Source organism: Nycticebus coucang, chromosome 10 (assembly GCF_027406575.1).
Source record: "Nycticebus coucang isolate mNycCou1 chromosome 10, mNycCou1.pri, whole genome shotgun sequence".
Taxonomy (NCBI): Eukaryota; Metazoa; Chordata; class Mammalia; order Primates; family Lorisidae; genus Nycticebus; species Nycticebus coucang.
Genome location: NC_069789.1, coordinates 58,476,292 through 58,489,451, shown reverse-complemented (window position 1 = coordinate 58,489,451; position 13,160 = coordinate 58,476,292). Strand labels below are relative to the sequence as shown.

At 41.5% G+C, this 13,160-nt stretch overlaps 1 protein-coding gene across 2 annotated transcripts in view; it reads left to right on the top strand.

Annotated features, from left to right (window-relative positions):
* ZC3H11A (zinc finger CCCH-type containing 11A) overlaps positions 1 to 8,053 on the top strand; it is a 28,829-nt gene extending 20,776 nt beyond the window's left edge. For both annotated transcript variants that reach the window (XM_053607683.1, XM_053607684.1), the window contains exons 11-16: positions 1,296 to 1,793; positions 2,110 to 2,189; positions 3,039 to 3,369; positions 4,138 to 4,301; positions 4,889 to 4,956; positions 6,069 to 8,053. In XM_053607683.1, coding sequence (XP_053463658.1) covers positions 1,296 to 1,793; positions 2,110 to 2,189; positions 3,039 to 3,369; positions 4,138 to 4,301; positions 4,889 to 4,956; positions 6,069 to 6,327 — 1,400 coding nt within the window. In that variant the 3' untranslated portion in view covers positions 6,328 to 8,053. The remainder of the gene's footprint in view (positions 1 to 1,295; positions 1,794 to 2,109; positions 2,190 to 3,038; positions 3,370 to 4,137; positions 4,302 to 4,888; positions 4,957 to 6,068) is intronic.
* The last annotated feature ends 5,107 nt before the right edge of the window (positions 8,054 to 13,160 follow it).

Sequence of the window (13,160 nt, the reverse complement as noted above, 5' to 3'; positions counted from 1 at the left end):
ATATGTATGAGGTGATTCCAGTTTTTTTTGTTGTTTGTTTCTTGAGACAGAGTATCAACTTTGCTACCCTGGTGGAGTTCTGTGGCATCACAGCTCACAGCGACCTCAAACTCCTGGGCTCAAGTGATTCTCTTGCCTCAGGCTCCCAAGTAGCTGGGAGAACAAGCACCTGCCACAATGCCCAGCTATTTTTCAGAGACAGGGTCTTGCACTTGCTTCCGCTGGTCTTGAACCTATAAGTTCAGGCAGTCCACTTGCCTTGGCCTCCCAGAGTGCTAGGATTACAGGCATGAGCCACAGTACCTGGCCTTTCTTTGTTGTTGATTGTTTCATTATTGGTCTGTCTGTTAGATTTTTTTTCTTTTTTCCAGACAGAGTCTCAAGCTGTCGCCCTGGGTAGAGTGCCACTGTGACATCATACTCACAACAACCTCCAACTCGGGCTCAATCGATCCTCTTGCCTCAGGTTTTTTTTTTTGTATTTTTAGTAGAAACGGGGTATCGCTTTTTGCTAAGACTGGTCTCGAACTTGTGAGCTCAAGCATAACCTGCCTTGGTCTTCCAGAGTGCTTGGATTACAGGCATGAGCCACCACACCTGGCCTGTTAGACTTTAAACTACATGTGGGCAGGAGGTGCCTGTGGCTTAGTGAGTAGGGCGCTGGTCCCGTATACCAAGGGTGGTGGGTTCAAACCCAGCCCCGGCCAAACTGCAACAAGAAAAAAAAATAGCCAGGTGTTGTGGCGGGTACCTGTAGTCCCAGCTACTCAGGAGGCTGAGGCAAGAGAATCACCTAAGCCCAAGAGCTGGAGGTTGCTGTGAGCTGTGATGCCACAGCACTCTACCAAGGGTGACTAAGTGAGACTCTGTCTCTAAAAAAAAACTACATGTGGACAAAGATTGTATTTTGTTTATTTTCTAGACAGTGTCTAGACTATAGACACACTAATAGACACGCTATTTCTAGACAGTGTCTAGCACATTTATATACCTGATTATATAAACATTTATTGAAGCATTTATTGGTAAGTTGTATGGTGACAGATTTTTCTAACTAGTAAATGGCTTTCAGGTTCCTCAAGAATAAGCTTTTGAATAGAAATATAAATTACCAGTTTTTGCCTCCTAAGAGTTTTCCTTAAGGGCCACTGATTGAAATATGCAGTAATCTAAATTTGAGATTGAAATTAATGTTACATTTTTTATTATTTTAATTGCCTGCCTAAATGATATCTCTTAAGTCATTAAGAGGTGGACTCCCAAGTCAATGATTTGTTTTCCCTCCATGAAAACAGAGAGAGTCAATAAAGTTGATGAGATCCATGTGAAGACATTAGAAGAAATTCTTCTTGAAAGAGCCAGTCAAAAACGTGGAGAATTGCAAACTAAAATCAAGACAGAAGGACCTTCAAAAGCCGATGATTCTACTTCAGGAGCAAGAAGTTCAAACACTATCCGAATCAAAACCTTCTCTGAGGTGCTGGCTGAAAAAAAACATCGGCAGCAGGAAGTAGAGAAACAAAAATGCAAAAAAGATGCAACATGCATCAAACTAAAGACTGATAGTGAAATTAAAAAAACAGTCGTTTTGCCACCCATAGTTGCCAGCAAAGGGCAATCAGAGGAGCCTGCGGGTAGAACGAAGTCCATGCAGGAGGTGCACATCAAGACGCTGGAGGAAATTAAACTGGAGAAGGCACTGAGGGTGCAGCAGAGCTCTGAGAGCAGCACTAGCTCCCAGCCGGAGGCCACCCCAGGAGCAAGGCGGCTGCTCCGAATCACCAAAAGAGCAGGTAACAAGAAAGCTTCCTCTGTAGCGCCACTTTCCCAAGTCAGATTCCAAAGGAGTGTTCCAGGGGATCTTCCTGGGAGTTCTTCAACAATTTTTCTTTACTAAAATGACTTTTAAAACCACTGAATTAAATGAAGTTGTTTCTTTACAGCAGCACTATATAGACCTTTGCTATTTTAATGTGCATTTTGCAACATTATAAAGACAGTAGGCTTTATCTGTGATTTTATTTGTCCAGTAAAGTTTTGTTTAACTTCATCTGTCATGAAGTTGCAGCCTAAGTGAAATACCTAATGATGTCTTTAATGTCGCTGTAGGAATGAAAGAAGAGAAGAAACTTCAGGAAGGAAGTGAAGTTGCTTCGCAGAGCAATGTTACTAGAACAGAAGCTAAAGAGGTAAATTAATTTAAATTTGGTGTTAGGCCAGGCGAGGTGGCTCACACCTATAATCCCAGCATCTGGGAGACCAAAGTGGGTGGATTGCCTGAGCTCACGGGTACGAGACCAGCCTGAGCCAGAGCGAGACCTCGTCTCTAAAAATAGCTGAGCTATTTTTGTGGTGGACGCCTGTAGTCCCAGCTACTTAGGAGGCTGAGGCAAGAGAATTGCTTAAACCCAGGAGTTTGAGGTTGCTGTGAGCTGTGATGCTAAGGCATTCTGCTGAGGGTGACAGGGTGGGGCTCTGTCTCAAAGAAAAAAGAAAGATCATTGTTGTTTTTGTCCATGATAAACAAAGGCTAGATGTGCTTTTTAGTTTTAGCTTACAGTGAATTTCTATTTAACATTTCACTGATACATAAGGTAAACAGTCTTTTTCTGTACTTATAACTTTTGTTTTAGGGTTTTTGGAGACAGGGTCTTGCTTCGTCACCTAGGCTACAGTGCATGGCGTCATCATAGCTCACCATAACCTCAAACTCCTGAGCTCAAGTGTCATCATAGCACTCTGAGGCTGAGGCAGGAGAATCACTTGAGCTTAGGAGTTTGAAACCAGCCTGAGCAACATACTGAGACCCTATTCCTATAATTAGCAGGATGTGGTAGTGCACGCCTGTAGTCCCAGCTACTCAGGAGGCTGAGGCAAGAAAATCGCTTGAGCCCAGGAGTTCGAGGTTACAATGAGCTATGATGACACCACTGCACTCTAGCCTGGGCAACAGAGTGACTCTGTCTGAAAAATAAATAAATATCATGTAGGTTATTAGACTTACTATATTTACTTCTGTCATTTAAATTTATCCACAGGCTTCAGATGAGACCGCAGGGGTTGACATCACTAAAATTCAAGTCAAGAGATGTGAGACTTTGAGAGAGAAGCATATGCAGAAACAGCAGGAGAGGGGAGTGATACAGAAGGAGAAGTCAGTCTTGACACCCCTTCAGGGAGATGTAAGCTCTTGCAATACCCAAGTGGCAGAAAAACCAGTGCTCACTGCTATGCCAGGCGTCGCACGGCACCTGACCAAGCGGCTTCCCACAAAGTCATCCCAGAAGGTGGAAGTAGAAACTTCAGGGATTGGGGACTCAATATTAAATGTGAAATGTGTAGCACAGACCTTGGAGAAAAGGAGTAAAGGTGAGTGATTTTTTTAAATTATGTCTTGCTTAAGGAGACCAAAATTACCAAGTTTTTATAACTCCCTGGCAATAATTGGGTTGAATTTCATTTGCCTTGTAGCAATAGGTAGATAGTAATATTTCTGATACTATTATACAAAGACAGAACTAGAGTTCCTTTCTCAGAATTAAAAATTACTACTTGAAAAGCTTTGTCTTAAACTTTCTATGGTACATATTTCCTCTGGTTTTAAAGAAGAGAAACAGAAAATTGAAGAACAGAAACAAATTTAAGAGGCATTGTAGGCTCAGCGCCTGTGGCTCAAGCGGCTAAGGTGCCAGCCACATACACCTGAGCTGGCAGGTTCGTATCCAGCCTGGGCCCGCCAAACAACGATAGCCATTGTTGCAACCAAAAAATAGTCAGGCGTTGTGGCGGGCGCCTGTAGTCCCATATGCTTGGGAGGCGGAGGCAGGAGAATCGCTTGAGCCCAGGAGCTAGAGGTTGCTGTGAGCTGTGATGCTATAGCACTCTACCTAGGGCGACAGCTTGAGGCTCTGTCTCAAAAAAAAAAAAAAAAAGGACATTGTAAGGGGTCATTTGAGTATGTATATCCGCATGGTACCTACCTACCTGTATTACAAATTATGTTTGGATCATTTTCAGTTTTTTCCTAAGTTATTTGTGGCATTTCTAGTACTAAAACATTTTTGATATTCTGAGTTATCCTCCACGTAAAAGAGAGTTTATTCTAGCTTTTAATCAGATATTTTCTGTCCTCTGTAGCTAAACCCAAAGTGAATGTAAAACCCTCTGTGGTTAAAGTTGTTTCATCCCCGAAATTGGCTCCAAAACACAAGGCAGTGGAGGTGCACCCTGCCGTCATTGCAGCGGTGAAGCCCCTCAGCTCCAGCAGTATCCTACAGGAAAGTCCAGCCAAAAAAGCTGTGGTAAGAAGTAGATCCACTTCTGTGGTGCTTTATTCTATGTGGTAAGAAAGTGGAAGACTCTTCATTAGCTCTCTGTCTATTATCTGTGTATAACACTTCATGGCATTGCCTAGCATTTTATTTTTTAATTTATTTTTTATTTCAAATTAATATGAGGGTACAAATTTTTAGGTTACATTGTTCTCATTTCCAGGGTAAAGTTCTATTTGTAAAAGAGTCCCTCACCCAGGGGGCGTGTTAAGCACCCTCACAATGTGCACATTATGTGAGATCCCACCTCATGCCCTCCCTTCTGCCAATCATCCTCCCCACTCCCTCCCTCTTCCTAGCATTTCAGTTGGAGTTGTTACTGTATTTTACATTTACAGTTAGACATTTATGAAGTGGGAGGAGAAGATTTTCTAAAGGCTAATTTTAGGGTGGCAAGATATTTTGCTTGTTTGTACATTCAACCTTTAGATTATTGATTCTTGGATTCCCAGGTTTAAAGTATAATTTTTTAAGAAGGCAGCAAAAGAAAATGAATATACTCAAGTTACAAAGCCTGACTTCCCACTAAATTGCCTTATCGTTCCTTCCTTTTGTAGGTTGTTGTCCCGGTCCTGTCTGAGGACAAATCAGTAACTATACCTGAGGCAGAAATACCTATAGACAGGTAATACTTCATAATTCTTTCTAACTAAATTGCAGGCCACTATTATCGCTTATGCTCTCTAGAGAATAAGACCAATAAATAACTTTTAGCAATTTAAAAAGACCAGGCGCGGTGGCTCAAGCCTGTAATCCTAGCACTCTAGGAGGCCGAGGTGGGTGGATTGCCTGAGCTCACGAGTTCGAAACTAGCCTGAGCAAGAGCAAGACCTGGTCTCTAGAAATAGCCAGGTGTGTGGCGAGCACCTGTAGTCCCAGCTACGTGGGAGGCTGAGGTAAGAGAATCACTTGAGCCCTAGAGTTTGAGGTTGCTGTGAACTGTGATACCATGGCACTCTACTAGAGGCGACAAAGTGAGACTCTTGTCTCAAAAAAAAAACTTAGCAGTTAAATCACATCTAAATAAATCTGCTTGAGTTCAAATTAATTGCAACAAAGCATGGAAGTTCAGAGTTGATGTTCCCATTTGATGCCATTATTTACATTTTGCCTGTATCATCTACAAGATACTTTTAACACCTGCCTGAATTCTACTTTAAATTATAAAAATGTTTGGTACCAAATGAATAAAGAGTTCTAAATAGCCGGGTGCTGTGGTGGACACCTGTAGTCCCAGTTACTTGGGAGGCTGAGGCAAGAGAATCACCTAAGCCCAGGAGTTGAAGGTTACTGTGAGCTGTGACACCACGGCACCCTACCGAGGGCGATAAAGTGAGACCCTGTCTCTACAAAAAAAAAAAAAGAGTTCTTTCTTTGTGCTGTGTCCTCAGAAACAACTTTTTGCTAACTCTGTGTCCCTGAGACTAAGTGATTCAGGCAACTATTAAAAAGCAATTTCAGGTGGCACCTGTGGCTCAATGAGTAGGGCGCCAGCCGCATATACTGAGGGTGGCAGGTTCGAACCTGGCCCCAGCCAAACTGCAACAAAAAATAGCTGGGCATTAATGGGCACCTATAGTCCCAAATACTCAGGAGGCTTAGGGAAAAGAATTGCCTAAGAGCTGAAGGTTGCTGTGAGCTATGATGCCATGGCACTCTACCTAGGGTGACAAAGTGAGACTCTGTCTCTAAAAAGAAAAAAAGCAATTTTCTAATAATCTTGTTTTTATCTTGCAGTCTTGTGCTGCCTGCAACCCAGTCTTCCTCGGATCCCTCACCCCCAGAGGTATCTGGCCCCTCCTCATCCCAGATGGGCACGAAAACTCGCCGACTCAGCTCTGCCTCAACAGGAAAACCCCCTCTATCTGTGGAGGATGATTTTGAGAAACTAATATGGGAAATTTCAGGAGGCAAATTGGAAGCTGAGATTGACTTGGATCCTGGGAAGGATGAAGATGATCTTCTGCTTGAGCTGTCAGAAATGATTGATAGCTGAAGGTGGCAGTGAGAACACTTAAAAAAAAAAAAAAACTCGCCAAAAAACTGGACTTAGTTTCATCTATTGTAATATTTACCTGAGATGATCATTTCTTTAGTCTAGAATTTGCCCTAAATCAGAAGTATACCTCTGAATTACCTGTATGTGTCCTGGATTCCTTGGGGTCAAGTTCTTAAAGTCACTCGATAACCATTTTGTCCATTTGATGCCATTATTTAGCATCTTAGAGAAAAATGTTCTGTCATACCCTTCTATCCAGAAGAGACTGAGAAGGAGATCTAAGTGAAAGTGTGCAAGAGAATTTAGTGACTCCTTGAGGTGTTTGTCAGTTTTGGCTTTTTTCCCCCTTTGTTGTATTCTTTCTTTCATGTATTGTCTTATTGTATTTAATATTACCTGAGTTTGAAATGGATGAAGACAGCTGCTACCATTACGGACCAAATTTCATGCTACCACTAAACAAAAATCCCCACTCAGTGTGTTAAATTGTATGTCTTTTTAAAGGTAATTGGAGAGTCAACTAAGCTTTAAAGAGTGCTGGGCAGCTCAGGAAGCCTGTAATATGGACATAACTCTTTGGACCTGATTATGATGCTTCTACTGCTCTGTTAGCCTCTGAAGAGCAATATCTAATTTATTATTACTGTAATCTTTTAAGGCTTTAAAGTGCCTCAGGGATCCCCTGAAACTAATTTTCTATTTCTTGGGACTCCCTGGATTCATTATAAGAGATGGCAATGTGGTTTTGAGAAATTGAGAATTTTTTTTTTTAGTATGAAAATTGTCCCTTCTCTTCAGTACTTGCCTCCTTTTGAATTATCACAGGGACAAAAATCGGTTAATGTTTTATTTCTAACTCTCCCAGCAAACTCCTTGCCCAGTATTTATTTGATGCCCTTTTAACTCCTTGAGGGACAAAAAGAAACTCACTCAAACTGCCAATATTTATCTTTGGGCCATAGAAGTACAGTGAATTGTACTGTGGCAGGGTTATTGAGATGCTCTGGGGGTGTATTGTATACCTGCCAGTCTTCTTCATTACTGAATTGAATTTTCTTTTCTTGCTGTTAGTCTCCTTCATATCACCTCAAGGTTTAGACTTGTGGAGGAACAAGCATGATGGGGATAATAGTCTTAAAGGAGACATTGTTCATAATCAGAAGGAGGAGGAAAGAAAGACTTGTTCATTTTGATCTTTGCTGTAGGTGGCCAGTTTTGTTTCTCATAGGGAAATCTGACCCACCTGTCACGTTGGCTCCTAAGGAACTGCTGTTGTAAGCGGCTCATCAAGAGTTGAACTTCATGTAGCCTTGTTGGGAATATGGAAAAGGAAGAAAGCCACAGGACTGCCCATTCAGTCTTGGGAAGATCTGGATGATTCTGCACAAGCAAAAATGACTTGAAATTTATGTATAGACACACCTCTACCAATCCATCTTCAGCTGACTGAATGTTGTATGATAGCCCTTCTCCAAAGCAGGGGTGGAATGTTCTGGTTTCACCACAGATTTTCTACTCATTTCATTTTTGGAATCAGCTTATAGATTCCAGGTCTCTTTTGTATATAACTTTTATTCTTTTGCTTTTTTAAAAAATAATTTTGTTTCATATTTAAAGCACTTGTATTAGTCAATGATTCATGTTCAGCATTATTTGAACCATTTGCCGTTACAGAAAGAGAAATACTTATTTGTGTTTTAAATAAAACTGGTGTAGGAAAGTCTTGATGTTGTGAGTTAAGTAATCAATCACTTCAGCCTAGGATTCACCTCAACAAAAGGCCCCTGTCAGAATTTTGTGGCTGTTTGTGTTAAGTGCCCCAATTTCATAGGTATTTGGCTTTGGAAACCTTTCACAAGGACATACTGCCAAATTTAACAAGTGTGCTAAATTTTAGCTACATGTGCTTTTTAAGATAAGATGCATATATGTAGGTGAAGATTTTTTTCTGACACTGATAATTGGTCCTTATCACCGTATCTCACGTGATGCCATTTTCTAAAAGGAGAGAGGGCTTAAAAATGACCTTTGATTTAACAATTTAGAATTTTTTCTTTAATTATAGTCTCACTTTGTCACCCTCAGTAGAGTGCTGTGGCATCATAGCTCATGGTAACCTCATGGGCTTAAGCAATTCTCTTGCCTCAGTCTCCCAAGTAGCTGGGACTACAGGTGTCCACCACAACACCTGGCTATTTTTAGAAATGAGGTCTCCGTGAAATAACTTAAAAAAAAAAAAAAGAAATGAGGTCTCACTCTGGCTCAGGCTGGTCTCAAACCTGTGAGCTCAAGCAGTCCACCCGTCTTGGTCTCCTAAGTGCTAGGATTACAGGCCTATGCCACTGCACCCAGCCAACAGTTTAGAATTTTTAAGCATTGAGTCAAGCCTGGTGCCTATAATACCCGCTATTCAGAGGCTGAGGTCAGAGGATTACTTGAGACCGGGAGTTCAAGATTAATCTGGGCAAAATAATGAGATTCCATCTCAATTAAAACTTAAGGCGGTGCCCATAGCTCAGTTGGCAGGGTGCCAGCCACCTACATTGAGGGTGGTGGGTTTGAACCCAGCCCCAGCCAGCTAAAACAATGACAACTACAACAAAAAAATAGCCAGGTGTCATGGTGGGCGCCTGTAGTCCCAGCTAGTTGAGAGGCTGAGGAAAGAATTGGCTTGAGCCCAAGAGTTTGAGATTGCTGTGAGCTGTGACGGCACAGCACTCTACCAAGGGTGACAAAGTGAGACTGTCTCAAAAAAACCAAAACTATAAAACAATAAAACTTAAAGACCTAACATGACAGTTCACGAGCATAAAGCTACAGCATAGAAAAAATTTAATTCAGGAGAGTCCAAGTTTTTTAATGTGTGGCAATTTGTGTTACAGGAATCATACAGAGGGTGGCGCCTGTGGGTCAGTGAGTAGGGAGGGCACTGGCCCCATATACCAACGGTGGCGGGTTCAAACCTGGCCCCGGCCAAACTGCAACAAAAAAGTAGCCCAACGTAGTGGTGGGTGCCTGTAGTCCCGGCTACACGGGAGGCTGGGGCTAGAGAAACACCTAAGCCCAAGAGCTGGAGGTTGCTGTGAGCTGTGATGCTACAGCACTCTACCCAGGGCAACATAGTGAAACTGTCTAAAAATATATATTTTTTAGGTACCAAAGAACATAGATTTTATCTATTAGTTCTATCAGTGTCGTGGCATCATAGTTCATGGTAACTTCATGGGCTTAAGTCTAAAAGTCATTCCAACAAGTTGAAATCAGCTTTCACAAAAAGCAAAATAAATTGTATTTAGTTTTGAGCAATGGTATCTTTTCCATTTTAATAATAATGGGACCTAAATGTTGCAATTTGGCCATAGTCAGAAATACCAAGAGTTTCACAATTCATCTGTTTTATCTCCAGATGAGTGATTGCTAGAGTTCTGACTTTAACCCTAAATCCCAATAGATCCTCTCATGTGGCCATAACACGGTATGCTTTATTACATTTTCATCTTGACCAGTCTTTGAAACTACCATAGAGGTAAGACTAATGTTTAGTAATTACAGTTGCAAGAACAAAGCTTGATCTAAAATAGATCAAAGTTCTATGATTCTGGGTGGCACCTGTGGCTCAAGGAGTAGGGTGCCGGCCCCATATACTGGAGGTGGTGGGTTCAAAAAATAACAGCCCCGGCCAAAAACTGCAAAAAAAAAAAAAAAAAAGTTCTATGATCCTTTTCTAAAATTGTAGCTTCATTTTACTAAAGTAACTGCAATTCCTTAACAATACTTGGTTTGAATTTGGCAATTTAACAATAGGAAAGGAAATACATTGTCTCCAGTTGTAACTGCTTAATAGGTAACACTATTTTAAAGACGTTAACCTTTTTAGTCTTTTTTTTTTTTTTTTGAGTACTTACTATGTACCTTTAATCCACACGCTCATTTTCACACTAATCCTGCACTAAAAAGATCACTACTTTATTCCTCCCCTGTTGTTTGAAGGTCATTGGGTTCAAAGTATATATTCTCATGTGCCATTTGGTTTAATAAGGTGAACTTTTGATTCAATAATTTTTTTTTTTTTTTTTTTAGAGACAGAGTTTCTATCTCCCTTGGTAGAGTACTGTGGTGTCACAGCTCACAGCAACATCCAACTCCTGGGCTTAGGCAATTCTCCTGCCTCAGCCTCCCGAGTAGCTGGGACTACTGGCACCCGCCACAATGTCTGGCTATTTTTTTGTTGTTACAGTTTGGCCAGGGGCCGGGTTCAAATCTGCCACCCTCAGTATATGAGGCCGGGGCCCTACTCAGCCACAGGCACCACTCAATAATTTTTTTTTAAATCTGATTTTAGGAAGCTGCTCAATAAATCTTTTGATAGTTTACACATCCCAGATAGCTGACAGCATTAATAATTAAATCTCCAAACTGCAATTTATTTATCTATTTATTGGTGTTTTTTTTTTTAGAGACAGAGTCTCACTTTGTCCCCCTCAGTAGACCCCTCAGTGAGCTGTGGCGTCACCCTCAGTATATGGGGCCGGTGCCCTACTCACTGAGCCCCGGGCACCACCCTACAATTTATTTTTAATTGCAAAGTGATGTTAAGGATATCAGCATAAAGAGAATGCTTGATCTTGACCATTAACACATACAATAAAATGGAAAGTAATGACCCCCAAAACAATCCAGAATTTAATTTTTTTTTTTTTGCAGTTTTTGGCCAGGGCTGGGTTTGAACCCGCCACCTCCGGCATATGGGGCCAGCGCCCCACTCCTTTGAGCCACAGGCACCGCCCAAGCCAGAATTTAATTTTATATTAAAAAAATAATTTAGGATTCAGATTGAGTGGGCCTATTAACTCAGCTGTTTAGATTTGATTTGACTTAACTGCTAAGATATTGTAGAGTCAGAGTCTATGCTGATAAACAAAAAGTAATGAATTACATTTTGGTACAGGCAGTCCCTGGGTTACAAATGACATAAGGTTTTTTTTTTTTTGTAGAGACAGAGTTTCACTTTATTGCCCTCAGTAGAGTGCCGTGGCGTCACACAGCTCACAGCAACCTCCAACTCCTGGGCTTAGGCGATTCTCCTGCCTCAGCCTCCCGAGTAGCTGGGACTACAGGAGCCCACCACAACGCCCGGCTATTTTTTGGTTGCAGTTTGGCCGGGGCTGGGTTTGAACCCACCACCCTCTGTATATGGGGCCGGCGCCCTGCTCACTGAGCCACAGGCGCCGTCCTGACATAAGGTTCTTAAGTTGAGTTTATATAAGTTTGAATAGGTACATTTGCCTATTACTTGTAATAGCCTCTGTTAGAAAGAGAGTTAAATGTCACATGTTTGTAACTCCGGGACTCAACTGTAACAGCCTCCATTGTGAGAGTTGTCATTTGGATATCTGTAACTCAGGGACTTCCTGTATTGTGTGTGCTTGAGTTTTTTTTATCTTAAATTCCGATTTGTCCTCAAATAGTCTTATAACAACAGCCTACACATGAGCGGCACCTGTGGCTCAGTCGATAAGGCACTGGCCCCATATACCAAGGGTGGCGGGTTCAAACCCAGCCCCAGCCAAACTGCAACAACAAAGAAAAAAATAGCCGGGCATTGTGGCGGGCGCCTGTAGTCCCAGCTACTCGGGAGGCTGAGGCAAGAGAATCGCTTAAGCCCAGGAGTTGGAGGTTGCTGTGAGCTGTGTGATGCCATGGCACTCTACCAAGGGCCATAAAGTGAAATTCTGTCTCTACAAAAAAAAAAAAAAAAAAAAAAAAACGGCCTATACAACTATAAGGGTAAGCAAGGCCAAAAACCTGATTCTGAAAAAGGCAGAGAAAGACCAAGGTTCAATAAAAAGATTGCTATGAATGTCCTAGAATTAAGAGAAAAGAAAAAAAACGACTCCTGTTGAGTAGATAAATAAGATAGGGAATTGAGTGGATCAAGAACACTCAAAGGAATAGAAAGTTTTGCAGGAGAGAAGCAAAATGGAACCCTTACCTAATAGGCATATAAATGGTTAATGAAGTTCGGGGTCAGGTGCAGTAGCTTTGGGAGGTCGAGGCAGGAGAATTGCATGAGCTCAGGAATTCAAGACTAGCCTGAGCAACATGGTGGGAATCTATACAAAAAATAGGAAAATTAGCCAGGTGTGGTGGCCTGCACTTAATAGTTCAGCTACTTAGGAGGCTGAGGCAAGAGGATGCTGGGAGTTTGAGGTTGCAGTGAGCTATGATGATGCCACTGCACTCTAGCCTGGGCAATAGAGTGGGACCTTGCCTCAAAAGAAAAAAAAATTATCTTAAACTCTTCAAATAGGATTGAAACAATAGCCTATACAACTAAATATAAAGGTAGAGGGGTGATGAAGTTTAGAAAAGATACTGTTAGGAAATGTGAAAAATAAATTAACATTAACTGCCACAAGTGTCTTGAACTCCCAACCCTTGAAGAGCATAGGATTGGAACATTACAAACTTGAACCATCGTTAAACACCACTGGGCTTAAGTTATAGACAGGTATAACCCAAACTTCTGCCCTTGAAGTACAAACAGTCCCTGAGTTACAAACATCAGATGGCTGGATGACTCAACACTTACGAATGGTGGCTACAGATAATAGGTAAAATACCTGTTGCAATTTACATACAAATTCAACTTAAGGACAAACCTATAGAACCTATCTAGTTCATAACTTGGAAACTGCCTATATATATATATTTTTTGAGATAGACTCAGTCTGTCGGCCCTGGGTAGAGTGCCATGGTGTCATCATAGTTCACAGCAACTTTGAACTCTTGGGCTCAAGCAATCCTCTTTTTTTTTTTTTTTTTCTGAG